This window comes from Salvelinus fontinalis, chromosome 11 (genome assembly GCF_029448725.1).
Source record: "Salvelinus fontinalis isolate EN_2023a chromosome 11, ASM2944872v1, whole genome shotgun sequence".
NCBI lineage: Eukaryota > Metazoa > Chordata > Actinopteri > Salmoniformes > Salmonidae > Salvelinus > Salvelinus fontinalis.
In genome coordinates, this window is record NC_074675.1 from 58,342,540 (window position 1) to 58,362,539 (window position 20,000).

Here is a 20,000-nt window from a genome sequence, read left to right on the forward strand (position 1 = left end):
ACGCAAGAGAAGTGACAAAATTTCACCCGGTTTAATGTTGCCTGCTAACCTGGATTTCTTTTAGCTAAATATGCAGGTTTAAAAAATATACTTCTGTGTATTGATTTTAAGAAAGGCATTGATTGATGTTTATGGTTAGGTACACGTTGGCACAACGACAGTCCTTTTTCGCGAATGCGCACCGCATCGATTATATGCAACGCAGGACACGCCAGATAAACTAGTAATATCATCAACCATGTGGAGTTAACTAGTGATTATGATTGATTGTTTTTTATAAGATAAGTTTAATGCTAGCTAGCAACTTAATTTGGCTTCTTACTGCATTCGCGTAACAGGCAGGCTCCTCGTGGAGTGCAATGAGAGGCAGGTGGTTAGAGCGTTGGACTAGTTAACTGTAAGGTTGCAAGATTGAATCCCCGAGCTGACAAGGTAAAAATCTGTCGTTCTGCCCCTGAACAAGGCAGTTAGCCTAGGAACGGTGGGTTGTCATTGAAAACATGAAGGTGTTCTTAACTGACTTGCCTAGTTAAATAAAGGTAAAAAAAATAATAATAATCTTAGCTACTGGTGTATCGATATGTTTTGACCATGACATTTTACAATCCAGTGTAACTCCAAGCAGTTTAGTCATCTCAACTTGCTCAATTTCCACATGATTTATTACAAGATTTTGTTGAGGTTTAGGGTTTAGTGAGTGTTTTGTTCCAAATACAATGCATTTAGTTTTTGAAATATTTAGGACTAACTTATTCCTTGCCCCCCCCACCATTCTGAAACTAACTACAGCTCTTTGTTGAGTGTTGCAGTCATTTCAGTCGCTGTAGTAGCTGATATGTATAGTGTTGAGTCATCAGCATACATAGACACTCTGGCTTTACACAAAGTCAGTGGCATGTTGTTAGTGAAAATTGGGGGTAAAGCAAGGGGCCTAGACAGCTGCCCTGGGGAACTCCTGATTCTACCTGGATTATGTTGGAGAGGCTTCCATTATAGAACACCCTCTGTGTTCTGTTAGACAGGTAACTCTTTATCCACATTATAGCAGGGGGTGTAAAGCCATAACACATTATAGCAGGGGGTGTAAAGCCATAACACATTATAGCAGGGGGTGTAAAGCCATAACACATTATAGCAGGGGGTGTAAAGCCATAACACATTATAGCAGGGGGTGTAAAGCCATAACACATTATAGCAGGGGGTGTAAAGCCATAACACATTATAGCAGGGGGTGTAAAGCCATAACACATTATAGCAGGGGGTGTAAAGCCATAACACATTATAGCAGGGGGTGTAAAGCCATAACACATTATAGCAGGGGGTGTAAAGCCATAACACATTATAGCAGGGGGTGTAAAGCCATAACACATTATAGCAGGGGGTGTAAAGCCATAACACATTATAGCAGGGGGTGTAAAGCCATAACACCCTCTGTGTTCTGTTAAACAGGTAACTCTTTATCCACATTATAGCAGGGGGTGTAAAGCCATAACACATTATAGCAGGGGGTGTAAAGCCAGAACACATTACAGCAGGGGGTGTAAAGCCATAACACATTTCCAGCAGCAGACTATGATCAATAATGTCAAAAGCTGCACCGAAGTCTAACAAAACAGCCCCCACAATCATTTTATCATCAATTTCTCTCAGCCAATCATTAGTCATTTGTGTAAGTGCTGTGCTTGTTGAGTGTCCTTCCCTATAAGCTGAAAGTCTGTTGTCAATTTATTTACTGAAAAGGTAATTAAAGTAGTCGGCAATATCAGTGGGCTTTGTGATGAATAAGCCATCTGATTCAATGAACAATGGAGTTGAGTTGGCTTTTTCCCCAGAATTTCATTTAAGGTGCTCCAAAGCTTTTTATTATCTTTCATTATATAAATGTATCTTTGTTTCATAGTGATTTCTTAATTTGCAGTACGTTTGCCAATCAGTTGGACTGCCAGACTATTTTGAACTTTACAAATCAAAACTGTATTTTTAGCAGTTAGGCTTTATCAATATCGTGAAATATTAATTAATTAAGTACACATCGTGACAGTTAGAGGAGCAGGATATCACCAAATACAGATATTACAGTAGTACTTTACAACACCGGTCTTCATTGTGGACAATGATATACAGTAGGGTTAGCAGTAGTCTCCATAGATGGGATACATAGACACTACAGTATCTATTACAGCCCTTCAGAGGGTCTTCATAGGAGGACAGATATAAGTATTAATGTCAGACCAGTACTAACCTACTGCTAACCCTAAAGGGGTTCCACACGGGTTCAACAATCACTCAGCTATGTGCTTACATTTACATTTACATTTAAGTCATTTAGCAGACGCTCTTATCCAGAGCGACTTACAAGTGCATACATTCATACTTTTTTTTTTGTACTGGCCCCCCGTGGGAAAATGAATGAAATGAATTCCGCTCAGTGACGTCATCGGTCATAACCCACATCCTCTACGCAGCACAAGGCACATCAATATGCCTCCGAGCCCCTTCTGTGCCATTCCAGAAGGGTGTGTAACAGTATAACTTTACGTCGTCCCCTCGCCCCGACACGGGCGCGAACCAGGGACCCTCTGCACACATCAACAACTGACACCCACGAAGCGTCGTTACCCATCGCTCCACAAAAGCCACGGCCCTTGCAGAGCAAGGAGAAACCCTACTTAATCTCAGAGCAAGTGACGTAACTGATTGAAATGCTACTAGCGCGCACCCGCTAACTAGCTAGCCATTTCACATCCGTTACACTCACCCCCCTTTCAACCTCCTCCTTTTCCGCAGCAACCAGTGATCCGGGTCAACAGCATCAATGTAACAGTATAACTTTAAACCGTCCCCTCGCCCCGACACGGGCGCAAACCAGGGACCCTCTGCACACATCAACAGTCACCCATGAAGGGTCGTTACCCATCGCTCCACAAAAGCCAGTGACCCCCCAATGTGGACTTCCTCTATCTGCAGGAAGGAGTATAGGGGCAACCCTACTTAAAGTCTCAGAGCAAGTGACGTAACTGATTGAAATGCTACTAGCGCGTACCCGCGGGGTGCAGCATTATATGTGGGCTTTCCGGAATCTGTAGGAACCCCTCTGTAGACTTCTATTGGTACATTTGTTTAACTAGGACTACAATGCGGGAAGCAGGGGGCGCTCCAGTACAGTCGATGGCAGTAATGCAACCGCGAGCGAAGGACACGGTGTTAGCTTAGCCAACTAGTCATAAGGAGGACTCCGGTACACAGCAGGTGTGAGGCGACACCGTGTGCTAGCTAACTAGCAAGCTAACTAACTGGCCCCCGCCACCTGCCTACCGGAGTAGCTAGCGGTAGGCGACACCGGTAGATGTCCTTCGCCCCAGCCTGTCGGGCACGACGGTGTCGCTAACTAGCTAGCCAGCACACGGTGTTGCTCCAGCTTCCCACCTGCTGTTAGGCGGGGGAGACCGGTAGACAGTGTACTTGGCTCCCGTACACAGGCGACGGGGGTGACACCGTGTGCTAGCTAACAAAGCTATCCCTAACAAGCAAGCTAGCTAGCACACGGTGTTGCCCCAGCTTCCCACCTTCTGTACTAGCGGGAGGCAGGGGCGACCAGAAGACAGTGTCCTTCGCCCTTGCTTGTCGGGCACTGTTTTCCTGCAGTTCGATGGTGAGGGCAGGTGTTCAGCATGGTGGGAGCGAAGGATACTTGTCTACCAGTGAAAAAACGCGTAACACTTTTATTTCCCTTTTTGACCCACATTCAAAAGTGTGACACTTTGGGGTGGGGGTTCATGCTGGAACCAATGCAATACTCCTTCCTGCAGATAGAGGAAGTCCACATTGGGGGCTGCAGTTGTACACCATTGTGCCATTCACCGTGTCCCTCAATTAAATCTCTCTCCTCTCTCTTTCACAACTTTATTTAAAAAGTATTTTTTCCTTCTTGGTGAAATTTGTTTCAGGCAAAAAGATGACGTACCTTGTCCTGGATCGCTAACCGGATTCTGTAGCGGGAGCAGCAGCAGGGTTCCAGGGCGTTCAACCGTGTCTGTCGAACATCTAGAGACGGTAGCTTCTATATGAGCTAACTACATGACATCTCATCACTGCCGGACAAACACACTGCATAACCTTAACCAGTTTGATGTAGGTATAAAATAAATCTAAACTTTATTATCAAGACCTTTCATAAAAGTTGTAGAAAAAGTTGGAAAAGTACTTCTGACCCCATCGCCGCTCGCTCGGTCGTTTCCAGGCTCACCCCACGGTAATAATATCCCGTTGGACCAGAGAGATGAGCAGGGACCGTGTCGGGCAGGGCTGAGGGGAGTCGGTTGCAGTCCCGTTCCTTGTTCCGTCCTGTGCTAGCAGCTCTTCCATGGAGCCCCGGCCGAGACCGACATCAGCAGTGTAGCCACGGAGAGGGAGAGCAGGCTGGAGTTATCACACACACCAGCCCGTTTTTAGCTTGCCTGGTACTTATCACAACACAAGTTAGCTAACTAGCTACAGTAGCTAAACATTATAGCTAGCTAGTTAACTACTGTAACTAACTACTTCTGCTTTCCGCAGCGGCGCCGTCTTTCTGTCTCCAGTCACTCCTTCCCCCGTCTCTCTTTGCTGGAAAAAGAAGGGTAGCGTTCTGCTTTCTCATTCAGCTATAAAAGTACAGTTCTGGTCTCAGTATCTAGCTACATGTTTTTCTATTTAGCAAACTGTTGACAACTTCTATAAATCCGGAAGTTACGCCCCCGTGGAGCCTCGTGTTTATGGTGCCCTGGTGACCCCTGCTGGCCAGATCAGGTTACTACAGCCTTCCAGGTGTTAGCTGCAAGCGTTCCGGTGTTGTGCCGGAAATCTCCCCCTGCCAGAATTCTCCCTCCCCGAACTATCTAATTTCCTTAGAGTCAAATACTTTCTGTGACACACATCAGAGTCAAATACTTTCTATAGAACAAACTTAGTCAGGATAGGCAACCGCAATGAATAATGAATGTATGTGTGTTATATTAAACATAGAAGGAGTAAAATGTTGGCAAGCAATAAACATGTCAGAACAACTATGGCTTAATTATTATCCTTACACTTTCAAAAATACTAGTCGAATAAGACATGGGAGAGATGATGAATTTTGGCAAAGAGATTTATTTATAGACTGATACAAAATCAGTAGAGGATTTAGGTACAGGGCACATAGTCATCTTGCCGCCCGGGGGCGTGTTGCGGACGGACGGATGGGGAGGTTCGCCCAGGACGCCATACAAGCTAGAACCGCCACATACACTTGAAACAAATAGCGAAATCGAAAACTGCAGACAAAAATGCTTTTTGCTACTAAGATCAGTGAAATGTAGACTAAACTGACAACGGAATGAAGAGCAGAAAACTGAACAAGCAAGTTGCAGCAATGAATGTTTATTTATGTGTAAGTCTGTGTTGTTGTTTGTGTCGCACTGATTTATCTTGGCCAGGTCGCAGTTGTAAATGAGAACTTGTTCTCAACTGGCCTACCTGGTTAAATAAAGGTGGAATAACATTAAGAACCCAAAGGGGGGTATAATTCAGTCAGGGGGGAGATTTTCAGCACAACACCTGTCTAGAAGCACCTTTCGAGGCTCCTACATTTGTGCTTCAGTTTAACTGATGCCCAGAAAGACTATTTCCAAACACGGCCACTTAGAGAAGTCAGATATTAATATTCCTAATAAGACACTTTAGTCATCACTTTTGTGCACAAAAACATCCATTGAAATATTCAAATAATTGTAGCTGAGAATGAAGATATACATTTGTTTAATTCATCCAATGTCTGCCATGTTTTTTGATGACACATTTCAGCCTACACATTTCAGCCTGCACATTTCAGCTATGTGATAAATGGTAGCCAATTTAAATCCGACCACCTCATTGACACAACTCTGAAATATAGGACTCTGGAGTCCGATGCCCAAGAGCAAAAACGAGTTCACAAACGGTTCACATCAAAAAATCACTATAAATTCTTAAACCAATTAAAGATACAATATGTAACATTTTGGGTAACCTGACCAAATTCACATAGAAATGTGAGTTATAGCTTTTTCATTCACATTGAAAGCAAGCCTAAGAAGTGTTAGATCTGTTCTATGTGCTCTATTTCTATGCTTCCTGTTGTGAAGTTTAGTTTTTATATCTTTTACTTACAGTTTTGTACAGCTGAAACTACAAATTTTTTGTCTATGGAATATATTACACCGCGGTTTAGATGGTACAATGATTATCTACGCAATGACTGCTTGTTTTGTTTTTGTCACATAAACTTAAATTAGGCAAACTATTACAATTTTAGTAACCAGGAAATGGCGGAGCGATTTCTTTACCGGTGCATTGACAATGGTTCAATTACTTTAACGATCAATAAAAAAAATGAAGACACATTTTCTATTTATTATGGATCCACATTAGTTCCTGCCAAGGCAGCAGCTACTCTTCCTGGGGTTTATTATGGATCCCCATTAGTTCCTGCCAAGGCAGCAGCTACTCTTCCTGGGGTTTATTATGGATCCCCATTAGTTCCTGCCAAGGCAGCAGCTACTCTTCCTGGGGTTTATTATGGATCCCCATTAGTTCCTGCCAAGGCAGCAGCTACTCTTCCTGGGGTTTATTATGGATCCTCGTTAGTTCCTGCCAAGGCAGCAGCTACTCTTCCTGGGGTTTATTATGGATCCTCGTTAGTTCCTGCCAAGGCAGCAGCTACTCTTCCTGGGGTTTATAATGGATCCCCATTAGTTCCTACCAAGGCAGCAGCTACTCTTCCTGGGGTTTATTATGGATCCCCATTAGTTCCTGCTAAGGCAGCAGCTACTCTTCCTGGGGTTTATTATGGATCCCCATTAGTTCATGCCAAGGCAGCAGCTACTCTTCCTGGGGTTTATTATGGATCCTCGTTAGTTCCTGCCAAGGCAGCAGCTACTCTTCCTGGGGTTTATTATGGATCCCCATTAGTTCCTGCCAAGTCAGCAGCTACTCTTCCTGGGGTTTATTATGGATCCCCATTAGTTCCTGCCAAGTCAGCAGCTACTCTTCCTGGGGTTTATTATGGATCCCCATTAGTTCCTGCCAAGGCAGCAGCTACTCTTCCTGGGGTTTATTATGGATCCCCATTAGTTCCTGCCAAGTCAGCAGCTACTCTTCCTGGGGTTTATTATGGATCCCCATTAGTTCCTGCCAAGGCAGCAGCTACTCTTCTTGGGGTTTATTATGGATCCCCATTAGTTCCTGCCAAGTCAGCAGCTACTCTTCCTGGGGTTTATTATAGATCCCCATTAGTTCATGCCAAGGCAGCAGCTACTCTTCCTGGGGTTTATTAATTTAGACAGTTTACAATCTAGTGTTACTCCAAGCAGTTTAGTCATCTCAACTTGCTTAATTTCCACATTATTTATTATAAGATTTTGTTGAGGTTTAGGGTTTAGTGAGTGTTTTGTCCCAAACACAATGCATTTAGTTGTTGAAATATTTAGGGCTAACTTATTCCTTGCCCCCCCCCACCATTCTGAAACTAACTGCAGATCTTTGTTAAGTGTTGCAGTCTTTTCAGTCGCTGTAGTAGCTGACTTGTATTTATTTTATTTATTTTTATTTAAGATTTCAGGGTGTTGTGTTGCGAGCTTTTGAAGCTCTCTGAGTTGTAAGATATGCAAGCTCTCTGAGTTGTAAGATATGCAAGCCAACGTGGGCTGTATGGCCCAAGTAGGTAATGAAGGTGTGATGCATGTTTGACAGAAACATTTGTTTAAATGGTAACAGCTCTTTCATTCCTGTTTCAGTGAGTAGGCCAAAGTAAGCTGAACGAAGCCTATGATAGTAAGCTTGTGGGTGTTCGTTCCGAGCTTGTTTGACGGTGTTAGCCAGTGAGCTATCGTATTTGCGAGTCGCAGAACCACTGAATTCTAATTTCAAAGCTGTGGCAAGTTGACATGTCTATTCGACGTTCGCTTCAACAAGTCAGAACCTGTAGCATTTGAGTAGCCATCCAAACATTTATTGTGGAACTGGTATTCCTGGGAGTGCATTCTGATGAAGATCATCAAAAGGTAAGTGAATATTTATAATGCTATTTCTGACTTTTGTGACACCTCTCCTTCTTTGGAAAATGGCTGATTGGTAAGCGCCAAGTCACAGAAAAACAAACATAATCGCAAGGTGTGCTTTCACCGTAAAGCATTTTTGAAATCTGACACAGCAGTTGCATTAAGGAGAAGTTTATCTATATTCCCATGAATAACACTTGTATCTTTTATCAATGTTTATGATGAGTATTTCTGTAACTTGATGTGGCTCTCTGCACTTTCACCGGATGTTTGTTTGAGACAATGCATTTCTGACCATAACACACCAATTTCAAATTAGGTTTTTGGACATAAAGATTGACTTTATCGAACAAAACACACATTTATTGTGTAACATGAAGTCCTGTGAGTGCCATCTGATGAAGATCATCGAAGGTTAGTGATTAATTGTATCGCTATTTCTGATTTTTGTGAGGGCTCTCCTTTTCTGGAAAATGGCTTTATGGTTTTCTGTGACTAGGTGCTGACCTAACATAATCGTTTGGTGTGCTTTCGCCGTAAAGCCTATTTGAAATCGGACATTGTGGCTGGATTTACAAGAAGTGTATCTTTAAAATGGTGTAAAATACTTGTATGTTTGAGGAATTTTAATTATGGGATTTCTGTTGTTTTGAATTTGGCGCCCTGCAATTTTACTGGCTGTTGTCGAGGCGCATCCCACATATCCCAGAGAGGTTTTAATGCAGGGAAACTTTTTACCAAATTTCCATCAACATGTTAAATATGCAACCAGATGGAAAAAAATTCTAGATCACCTGTACTAGACACACAGAGACGCGTACAAAGCTCTCCCTCGCCCTCCATTTGGTAAATCCTACCACAACTCTATCCTCCTGATTTTAGCAGGAAGCACCAGTGACTCGGCCTATAAAAAAAGTGGTCAGATGAAGCAAATGCTAAACTACAGGACTGTTTTGCAGCACAGACTGGAATATGTTCCGGGATTCTTCCGATGACATTGAGGAGTACACCACATCAGTCACTGGCTTTATCAATAAGTGCATCGAGGACGTCATCCTCACAGTGACTGTACGTACATACCCCAACCAGAAGCCATGGATTAAAGGCAATATTCGCACTGAGCTAAAGGGTAGAGCTGCCGCTTTCAAGGTGCGGGACTCTAACCCGGAAGCTTAAAAGAAATCCTGCTATGCCCTGCGACGAACCATCAAACAGGCAAAGCGTCAATACAGGGCTAAGATTGAGTCATACTACACCGGCTCCGACGCTCGTCTTGTGGCAGAGCTTGCAAACTATTACAAGACTACAAAGGGAAGCACAGATGCGAGCTGCCCAGTGACACGAGCCTACCAGACGAGCTAAACCACTTCTATGCTCTGTGGTATCCCAGGAGGTCTACCCCGGGGGATGGTAATAGATGGGAGGTACGTGAGACGACGTTGGCTCCCTCTGCTGGGGATACGGGAGCTGGGTACCCCGACACGGACAGATATCAGTGGAAGTAATTAGAGGAAAGTGCCAACCAGCCGTGGAGGCTAAATAAAAGGAGCACGTTGGCACACCGCGGAGGAGAGGGGAGAGAGACGGACACCAGTTAAGAGGGAGAAGGGAGAGAGACGGACACCAGTTAAGAGAGAGAAGGGAGAGAGACGGACACCAGTTAAGAGAGAGAAGGAAGAGAGACGGACACCAGTTAAGAGAGAGAGACGGACACCAGTTAAGAGAGAGAGAAGAGAGAGAGACGGACACCAGTTAAGAGAGAGAGAAGAGAGAGAGACGGACACCAGTTAAGAGAGAGAAGGGAGAGAGACGGACACCAGTTAAGAGAGAGAAGGGAGAGAGACGGACACCAGTTAAGAGAGAGAAGGGAGAGAGACGGACACCAGTTAAGAGAGAGAAGGGAGAGAGACGGACACCAGTTAAGAGAGAGAAGAGAGAGAGACGGACACCAGTTAAGAGAGAGAAGGGAGAGAGACGGACACCAGTTAAGAGAGAGAAGAGAGAGAGACGGACACCAGTTAAGAGAGAGAAGGGAGAGAGACGGACACCAGTTAAGAGAGAGAAGGGAGAGAGACGGACACCAGTTAAGAGAGAGAAGGGAGAGAGACGGACACCAGTTAAGAGAGAGAAGGAAGAGAGACGGACACCAGTTAAGAGAGAGAAGGGAGAGAGACGGACACCAGTTAAGAGAGAGAAGGGAGAGGGACGGACACCAGTTAAGAGAGAGAAGGGAGAGAGACGGACACCAGTTAAGAGGGAGAAGGGAGAGAGACGGACACCAGTTAAGAGAGAGAAATGGGAGAGAGACGGACACCAGTTAAGAGAGAGAAATGGGAGAGAGACGGACACCAGTTAAGAGAGAGAAGGGAGAGAGACGGACACCAGTTAAGAGAGAGAAGGGAGAGAGACGGACACCAGTTAAGAGAGAGAAGGGAGAGAGACGGACACCAGTTAAGAGAGAGAAGGGAGAGAGAGACACCAGTTAAGAGAGAGAAGGGAGAGAGACGGACACCAGTTAAGAGAGAGAAGGGAGAGAGAGACACCAGTTAAGAGAGAGAAGGGAGAGAGACGGACACCAGTTAAGAGAGAGAAGGGGGAGGGACGGACACCAGTTAAGAGAGAGAAGGAAGAGAGACGGACACCAGTTAAGAGAGAGAAGGAAGAGAGACGGACACCAGTTAAGAGAGAGAAGGGAGAGAGACGGACACCAGTTAAGAGAGAGAAGGGAGAGAGACGGACACCAGTTAAGAGAGAGAAGGGAGAGAGACGGACACCAGTTAAGAGAGAGAAGGGAGAGAGACGGACACCAGTTAAGAGAGAGAAATGGGAGAGAGACGGACACCAGTTAAGAGAGAGAAGGAAGAGAGACGGACACCAGTTAAGAGAGAGAAGGGAGAGAGACGGACACCAGTTAAGAGAGAGAAGGGAGAGAGAGACGGACACCAGTTAAGAGAGAGAAATGGGAGAGAGACGGACACCAGTTAAGAGAGTGAAGGGAGAGAGAGACGGACACCAGTTAAGAGAGAGAAATGGGAGAGAGACGGACACCAGTTAAGAGAGAGAAGGGAGAGAGAGACACCAGTTAAGAGAGAGAAGGGAGAGAGACGGACACCAGTTAAGAGAGAGAAGGGGGAGAGAGACGGACACCAGTTAAGAGAGAGAAGGGAGAGAGAGACAGACACCAGTTAAGAGAGAGAAATGGGAGAGAGAGACAGACACCAGTTAAGAGAGAGAAGGGAGAGAGACGGACACCAGTTAAGAGAGAGAAGGGAGAGAGACGGACACCAGTTAATAGAGAGAAGGGAGAGAGAGACGGACACCAGTTAAGAGAGAGAAGGGAGAGAGACAGACACCAGTTAAGAGAGAGAAGGGAGAGAGAGACAGACACCAGTTAAGAGAGAGAAGGGAGAGAGACGGACACCAGTTAAGAGAGAGAGAAGAGAGAGAGACAGACACCAGTTAAGAGAGAGAAGGGAGAGAGAGACAGACACCAGTTAAGAGAGTGAAGGGAGAGAGACGGACACCAGTTAAGAGAGAGAAGGGAGAGAGACGGACACCAGTTAAGAGAGAGAAGGGAGAGAGACGGACACCAGTTAAGAGAGAGAAGGGAGAGAGAGACAGACACCAGTTAAGAGAGAGAAATGGGAGAGAGAGACAGACACCAGTTAAGAGAGTGAAGGGAGAGAGAGACAGACACCAGTTAAGAGAGAGACATGGGAGAGAGACGGACACCAGTTAAGAGAGAGAAGGGAGAGAGAGACAGACACCAGTTAAGGGAGAGAAGGGAGAGAGACAGACACCAGTTAAGAGAGTGAAGAGAGAGAGAGACAGACACCAGTTAAGAGAGAGAAGGGAGAGAGACGGACACCAGTTAAGAGAGAGAAATGGGAGAGAGACGGACACCAGTTAAGAGAGAGAAGGGAGAGAGACGGACACCAGTTAAGAGAGAGAAGGGAGAGAGACAGACACCAGTTAAGAGAGAGAAGGGAGAGAGACGGACACCAGTTAAGAGAGAGAAATGGGAGAGAGACGGACACCAGTTAAGAGAGAGAAGGGAGAGAGACGGACACCAGTTAAGAGAGAGAAGGGAGAGAGACGGACACCAGTTAAGAGAGAGAAGGGAGAGAGACGGACACCAGTTAAGAGAGAGAAGGAAGAGAGACGGACACCAGTTAAGAGAGAGAAGGGAGAGAGAGACGGACACCAGTTAAGAGAGAGAAGAAAGACTGAGCAAAACCGAAGTGATTTCTTTGATATATTTATTTTCCGTCTTAGTAAAGTTGTTTTGTGGACTAAAGCCTCCCTGTCTCTGTGTCAATCTCTGCATGTTCAACCCAACACCCCACGGTTTACCACAGCTCGCTTCGAGGCAAGCAACACTGAGGCATGCATGAGAGCATCAGCTGTTCCGGGCGACTGTGGGATCACGCTCTCCGTAGCCGACGCGAGTAAGACCTTTAAACAGGTCAACATACATAAGGCTGAGGGGCCAGACGGATTACCAGGACGTGTGCTTCGGGCATGTGCTGACCAACTGGCAGGTGTCTTCACTGACATATTCAACATGTCCCTGATTAAGTCTGTAATACCAACATGTTTCAAGCAGACCACCATAGTCCCTGTGCCCAAGAACACGAAGGCAACCTGCCTAAATGACTACAGACCCGGAGCACTCATGTCCGTCATCACAGTGCCATCCATTTTGTCACCAAAGCCCCATATACCACCCACCACTGCGACCTGTATGCTCTCGTCGCCAGACCCACTGGCTCCAGGTCATCTATAAGTCTTTGCTAGGTAAAGCTCTGCCTTATCTCAGCTCACTGGGCAGCATAGCAACACCCACCCGTAGCTCCAGCAGGTATATCTCACTGGTCAGCATAGCAACACCCACCCGTAGCACGCGCTCCAGCAGGTATATCTCACTGGTCAGCAACACCCACCCGTAGCACGCGCTCCAGCAGGTATATCTCACTGGTCAGCATAGCAACACCCACCCGTAGCACACGCTCCAGCAGGTATATCTCACTGGTCAGCATAGCAACACCCACCCGTAGCACGCGCTCCAGCAGGTATGTCTCACTGGTCAGTATAGCAGCACCCACCCATAGCACGCGCTCCAGCAGGTATATCTCACTGGTCAGCATAGCAGCACCCACCCATAGCACGCGCTCCAGCAGGCATATCTCACTGGTCCTTCCAGTTCTCTGCTGCCAATGACTGGAACAAATTGCAAAAATCCCTGAAGTTGGAGACTTACATCTCCCTCACTAACTTTAAGCATCAGCTATCTGAGCAGCTTACCGATCGATGCAGCTGTACATAGTCCATCTGTAAATAACCCACCCAATCTACCTCATCCCCATATTGTGTTTATTTACTTTCTGCTCTTTTGCACACCAGTATTTCTACTTGCACATCATCATCTGCTCATCTATCACTCCAGTGTTAATTTGCTAAATTGTAAATACTACGCTACTATGGCCTATTTATTGCCTTACCTCCTGACCCCATTTGCACACACTGTATATAGACTTTTTCTATTGTGTTATTGACTGTACATTTGTTTATTCCATGTGTAATTCTGTGTTGTTGTTTGTGTCGCACTGCTTTGCTTTATCTTGGCCAGGTCTCAGTTGTAAATGAGAACTTGTTCTCAACTGGCCTACCTGGTTAAATAGAGGTGAAATAATAATTATTTTTTATTTCTAGATTTTTTTCCCCCTCTGGTTGCCCATTTAACATTTTGATAGAAATTTGGTAAAACTGATTTAAGTTTCCCTGCATTAAAGTCTCCGGCCACTAGTAGCGCCGCCTCTGGGTGAGCGGTTTCCTGTTTGCTTATTTCCTTATACAGCTGACTGAGTGCAGTCTTAGTGCATCTGTCTGTGGTGGTAAATAAACAGCCACGAAAAGTATGGATTAAAACTCTCTAGGTAGATAGTGTGGTCTACAGCTTATCATGCGATACTCTACCTCAGGCGAGCAAAATCTAGAGACTTCCTTAGATTTTGTGCACCAGCTGTTGTTTACATATATGCACAGACCGCACCCCCTCATCTTACCGAAGTGTGCTGTTCGATCTAGCCGGTACAGCGTGTATCCCGCTAGCTCAATATCCATGTCAGCATTCAGCCAGGATTCCGTGAAACATAAGATGTTACAGTTTTTGATGTCCCGTTGGTAGGATATTCGTGATCGTACCTCGTCTAATTTATTGTCCAAGATTGCACATTGGCAAGTAATATTGACGGTAACAGCAGCTTTCCCACTCGCCGTCTCCGGATCCTTACGAGGCACCCCACTCTGTGTCCTCTGTACCTGCGTCTCTTTCTCCTGCCAGTGACGGGGATGTCGGCTTGTCGGGTGTCTGAAGAACATCCTGTGCGTCCTGCTTGTTGAAGAAAAAATCTTTGTCTAATCCGAGGTGAGTGATCGCTGTCTGTCTAATCCGAGGTGAGTGATCGCTGTCTGTCTAATCCGAGGTGAGTGATCGCTGTCCTGATATCCAGAAGCTCTTTTTCGACGTAAGATACGGTGGCAGAAACATTATGTATAAAATAAGTTACAAATGACGTGAAAAAACAAACACAATAACACAACTGGTTAGGCGCCCGTAAAACTACTGCCATATGATGCCATTTAATCAGTTTCTTGATATGCCACACCTGACAGGTGGATGGATTATCTTGGCAAATGAAAAACACCCACTAACAGGAAGGTAAACAAATTTGTCCACAACAATTTGAGAGAAATAATATTTTTGTTTGTATGGAACATTTTCTGGGATCTTTTATTTTAGCTCATGAAACATTGGACAAACACTTTACATGTTGCGATTATATTTTTGTTCAGTGTATTTCATATCACTCAAATATCCAATTAACGGTTGCCGATATAGATATAGATAGGCTACCCGTCTCTGAAACTACATGATCATTGATGTTTACTGATCATGAAAGCAGTTTCTTGCTGTATAACTGATGATAGAGCTACATGCATGGAATAATCTGACATTTGTTGTTCTGACTAAGCTCTTCAAGAGATGCTGATATTACAACATGTATTTAACAATTCCTTGAAAATGGCACGCAGTTGTCAGTGGTTTTAGCAGAGCTGGGGGTCTCCTTGCCCCACAGCAGGCAAATCCAACGCTCTGCAACGTATTGTGACGTTTTATAGAACCCTACAGAACCCTAACCTCCAGCTAGAACTCTACAAGGTGTTGTGATGTTTTATAGAACCCTACAGAACCCTAACCTCCGGCTAGAACTCTACAAGGTATTGTGATGTTTTATAGAACCCTAACCTCCAGCTAGAACTCTACAAGGTGTTGTGATGTTTTATAGAACCCTACAGAACCCTAACCTCCAGCTAGAACTCTACAAGGTGTTGTGATGTTTTATAGAACCCTACCCTCCAGCTAGAACTCTACAAGGTGTTGTGATGTTTTATAGAACCCTACAGAACCCTAACCTCCAGCTAGAACTCTACAAGGTGTTGTGATGTTTTATAGAACCCTACAGAACCCTACCCTCCAGCTAGAACTCTACAAGGTGTTCTGATGTTTTATAGAACCCTACAGAACCCTAACCTCCAGCTAGAACTCTACAAGGTGTTGTGATGTTTTATAGAACCCTACAGAACCCTACCCTCCAGCTAGAATTCTACAAGGTGTTGTGATGTTTTATAGAACCCTACAGAACCCTAACCTCCAGCTAGAACTCTACAAGGTATTGTGATGTTTTATAGAACCCTACAGAACCCTAACCTCCAGCTAGAACTCTACAAGGTATTGTGATGTTTATAGAACCCTACAGAACCCTACCCTCCAGCTAGAACTCTACAAGGTGTTGCAGCTTCTTTGGGTTCATCTGTAAATCTTATTTTTCTTCTGATTATAACGTGTGAACAACTCTTAACACAGATGGGTGTCTAGATGAAGTGGAGGTGTTTGTCTGGTGCAATGCCGTAGCTGTCCTTGTTGTCTTCAAACACCGTAGTGAGGCCCTCCAGGTAGAGAGAATGGAGACCGTCTATATCATCCTTAGTGGGAGAGGGGGTCTGGACCACTGGAATAGGCCTACCCACTGGAGAGAGAGAGAGAGATGAGAGGGGGTCTGGATCACTGGAATAGGCCTACCCACTGGAGAGAGAGAGAGAGGGGGTCTGGATCACTGGAATAGGCCTACCCACTGGAGAGAGAGAGAGAGAGAGATGAGAGGGGGTCTGGACCACTGGAATAGGCCTACCCACTGGAGAGAGAGAGAGAGATGAGAGGGGGTCTGGATCACTGGAATAGGCCTACCCACTGGAGAGAGAGAGAGAGATGAGAGGGGGTCTGGATCACTGGAATAGGCCTACCCACTGGAGAGAGAGAGAGAGAGAGAGAGAGAGAGAGAGAGAGATGAGAGGGGGTCTGGACCACTGGGATAGGCCTACCCACTGGAGAGAGAGAGAGAGAGAGAGAGGGGGTCTGGATCACTGGAATAGGCCTACCCACTGGAGAGAGAGAGAGAGAGAGAGAGATGAGAGGGGGTCTGGATCACTGGAATAGGCCTACCCACTGGAGAGAGAGAGAGAGAGAGAGATGAGAGGGGGTCTGGATCACTGGAATAGGCCTACCCACTGGAGAGAGAGAGAGATGAGAGGGGGTCTGGATCACTGGAATAGGCCTACCCACTGGAGAGAGAGAGAGAGATGAGAGGGGGTCTGGACCACTGGAATAGGCCTACCCACTGGAGAGAGAGAGAGAGAGAGAGAGAGAGAGAGAGAGAGATGAGAGGGGGTCTGGATCACTGGGATAGGCCTACCCACTGGAGAGAGAGAGAGAGAGAGAGAGATGAGAGGGGGTCTGGACCACTGGAATAGGCCTACCCACTGGAGAGAGAGAGAGAGAGAGATGAGAGGGGGTCTGGACCACTGGAATAGGCCTACCCACTGGAGAGAGAGAGAGAGAGAGAGAGATGAGAGGGGGTCTGGACCACTGGAATAGACCTACCCACTGGAGAGAGAGAGAGAGATGAGAGGGGGTCTGGATCACTGGAATAGGCCTACCCACTGGAGAGAGAGAGAGAGAGAGAGATGAGAGGGGGTCTGGACCACTGGGATAGGCCTACCCACTGGAGAGAGAGAGAGAGATGAGAGGGGGTCTGGATCACTGGAATAGGCCTACCCACTGGAGAGAGAGAGAGAGGGGGTCTGGATCACTGGAATAGGCCTACCCACTGGAGAGAGAGAGAGAGAGAGATGAGAGGGGGTCTGGACCACTGGAATAGGCCTACCCACTGGAGAGAGAGATGAGAGGGGGTCTGGATCACTGGAATAGGCCTACCCACTGGAGAGAGAGAGAGAGATGAGAGGGGGTCTGGATCACTGGAATAGGCCTACCCACTGGAGAGAGAGAGAGACAGAGAGATGAGAGAGAGAGAGAGAGAGAGAGAGAGAGAGAGAGAGAGAGAGAGAGAGAGATGAGAGGGGGTCTGGACCACTGGGATAGGCCTACCCACTGGAGAGAGAGAGAGAGAGAGAGAGAGAGGGGGTCTGGATCACTGGAATAGGCCTACCCACTGGAGAGAGAGAGAGAGAGAGAGATGAGAGGGGGTCTGGATCACTGGAATAGGCCTACCCACTGGAGAGAGAGAGAGAGAGAGAGATGAGAGGGGGTCTGGATCACTGGAATAGGCCTACCCACTGGAGAGAGAGAGAGAGAGAGATGAGAGGGGGTCTGGATCACTGGAATAGGCCTACCCACTGGAGAGAGAGAGAGAGAGAAATGAGAGGGGGTCTGGACCACTGGAATAGGCCTACCCACTGGAGAGAGAGAGAGAGAGAGATGAGAGGGGGTCTGGATCACTGGGATAGGCCTACCCACTGGAGAGAGAGAGAGAGAGAGAGATGAGAGGGGGTCTGGACCACTGGAATAGGCCTACCCACTGGAGAGAGAGAGAGAGAGAGATGAGAGGGGGTCTGGACCACTGGAATAGGCCTACCCACTGGAGAGAGAGAGAGAGAGAGAGAGATGAGAGGGGGTCTGGACCACTGGAATAGACCTACCCACTGGAGAGAGAGAGAGAGAGAGAGAGAGAGATGAGAGGGGGTCTGGACCACTGGAATAGGCCTACCCACTGGAGAGAGAGAGAGAGAGAGAGAGATGAGAGGGGGTCTGGACCACTGGGATAGGCCTACCCACTGGAGAGAGAGAGAGAGAGAGATGAGAGGGGGTCTGGACCACTGGAATAGGCCTACCCACTGGAGAGAGAGAGAGAGAGAGATGAGAGGGGGTCTGGACCACTGGAATAGGCCTACCCACTGGAGAGAGAGAGAGAGATGAGAGAGGGGGTCTGGATCACTGGGATAGGCCTACCCACTGGAGAGAGAGAGAGAGGGGGTCTGGATCACTGGAATAGGCCTACCCACTGGAGAGAGAGAGAGAGAGAGAGAGAGATGAGAGGGGGTCTGGACCACTGGGATAGGCCTACCCACTGGAGAGAGAGAGAGAGAGAGAGAGAGAGAGGGGGTCTGGATCACTGGAATAGGCCTACCCACTGGAGAGAGAGAGAGAGAGAGAGATGAGAGGGGGTCTGGATCACTGGAATAGGCCTACCCACTGGAGAGAGAGAGAGAGATGAGAGGGGGTCTGGATCACTGGAATAGGCCTACCCACTGGAGAGAGAGAGAAAGAGAGAGATGAGAGGGGGTCTGGATCACTGGAATAGGCCTACCCACTGGAGAGAGAGAGAGAGAGAGATGAGAGGGGGTCTGGACCACTGGAATAGGCCTACCCACGGGAGAGAGAGAGAGAGAGAGAGAGAGAGAGATGAGAGGGGTCTGGATCACTGGGATAGGCCTACCCACTGGAGAGAGAGAGAGAGAGAGAGATGAGAGGGGGTCTGGACCACTGGAAAAGGCCTACCCACTGGAGAGAGAGAGAGAGAGAGATGAGAGGGGGTCTGGACCACTGGAATAGGCCTACCCACTGGAGAGAGAGAGAGAGAGAGATGAGAGGGGGTCTGGATCACTGGGATAGGCCTACCCACTGGAGAGAGAGAGAGAGAGAGAGATGAGAGGGGGTCTGGACCACTGGAATAGGCCTACCCACTGGAGAGAGAGAGAGAGAGAGATGAGAGGGGGTCTGGACCACTGGAATAGGCCTACCCACTGGAGAGAGAGAGAGAGAGAGAGAGATGAGAGGGGGTCTGGACCACTGGAATAGACCTACCCACTGGAGAGAGAGAGAGAGAGAGAGAGAGATGAGAGGGGGTCTGGACCACTGGAATAGGCCTACCCACTGGAGAGAGAGAGAGAGAGAGAGAGATGAGAGGGGGTCTGGACCACTGGGATAGGCCTACCCACTGGAGAGAGAGAGAGAGAGAGATGAGAGGGGGTCTGGACCACTGGAATAGGCCTACCCACTGGAGAGAGAGAGAGAGAGAGAGATGAGAGGGGGTCTGGACCACTGGAATAGGCCTACCCACTGGAGAGAGAGAGAGAGATGAGAGAGGGGGTTTGGATCACTGGGATAGGCCTACCCACTGGAGAGAGAGAGAGAGGGGGTCTGGATCACTGGAATAGGCCTACCCACTGGAGAGAGAGAGAGAGAGAGATGAGAGGGGGTCTGGACCACTGGGATAGGCCTACCCACTGGAGAGAGAGAGAGAGAGAGGGGGGGTCTGGATCACTGGAATAGGCCTACCCACTGGAGAGAGAGAGAGAGAGAGAGATGAGAGGGGGTCTGGATCACTGGAATAGGCCTACCCACTGGAGAGAGAGAGAGAGATGAGAGGGGGTCTGGATCACTGGAATAGGCCTACCCACTGGAGAGAGAGAGAAAGAGAGAGATGAGAGGGGGTCTGGATCACTGGAATAGGCCTACCCACTGGAGAGAGAGAGAGAGAGAGATGAGAGGGGGTCTGGACCACTGGAATAGGCCTACCCACTGGA

The 20,000-nt window shown here is 47.1% G+C and overlaps 2 protein-coding genes across 3 annotated transcripts in view; both read right to left on the bottom strand.

Moving 5' to 3' along the window:
• LOC129866009 (sperm acrosome developmental regulator-like) overlaps nucleotides 1-4,722 on the bottom strand; it is a 99,611-nt gene extending 94,889 nt beyond the window's left edge. The window contains exon 1 of the mRNA XM_055939145.1: nucleotides 3,965-4,722. The gene's annotated coding sequence lies outside the window, so the exon portion shown is untranslated. The remainder of the gene's footprint in view (nucleotides 1-3,964) is intronic.
• Nucleotides 4,723-14,674: 9,952 nt separating this feature from the next.
• Nucleotides 14,675-20,000, bottom strand: part of LOC129866010 (2-acylglycerol O-acyltransferase 1-like) — an 81,730-nt gene continuing 76,404 nt past the window's right edge. Inside the window, exon 6 of one of the 2 annotated variants that reach the window (XM_055939147.1) lies at nucleotides 14,675-16,147. In XM_055939147.1, coding sequence (XP_055795122.1) covers nucleotides 15,993-16,147 — 155 coding nt within the window. In that variant the 3' untranslated portion in view covers nucleotides 14,675-15,992. Of the gene's footprint in view, nucleotides 16,148-18,877; nucleotides 19,096-20,000 lie in introns of those variants that run through there. The other variant, XM_055939146.1, reaches the window with a different exon arrangement.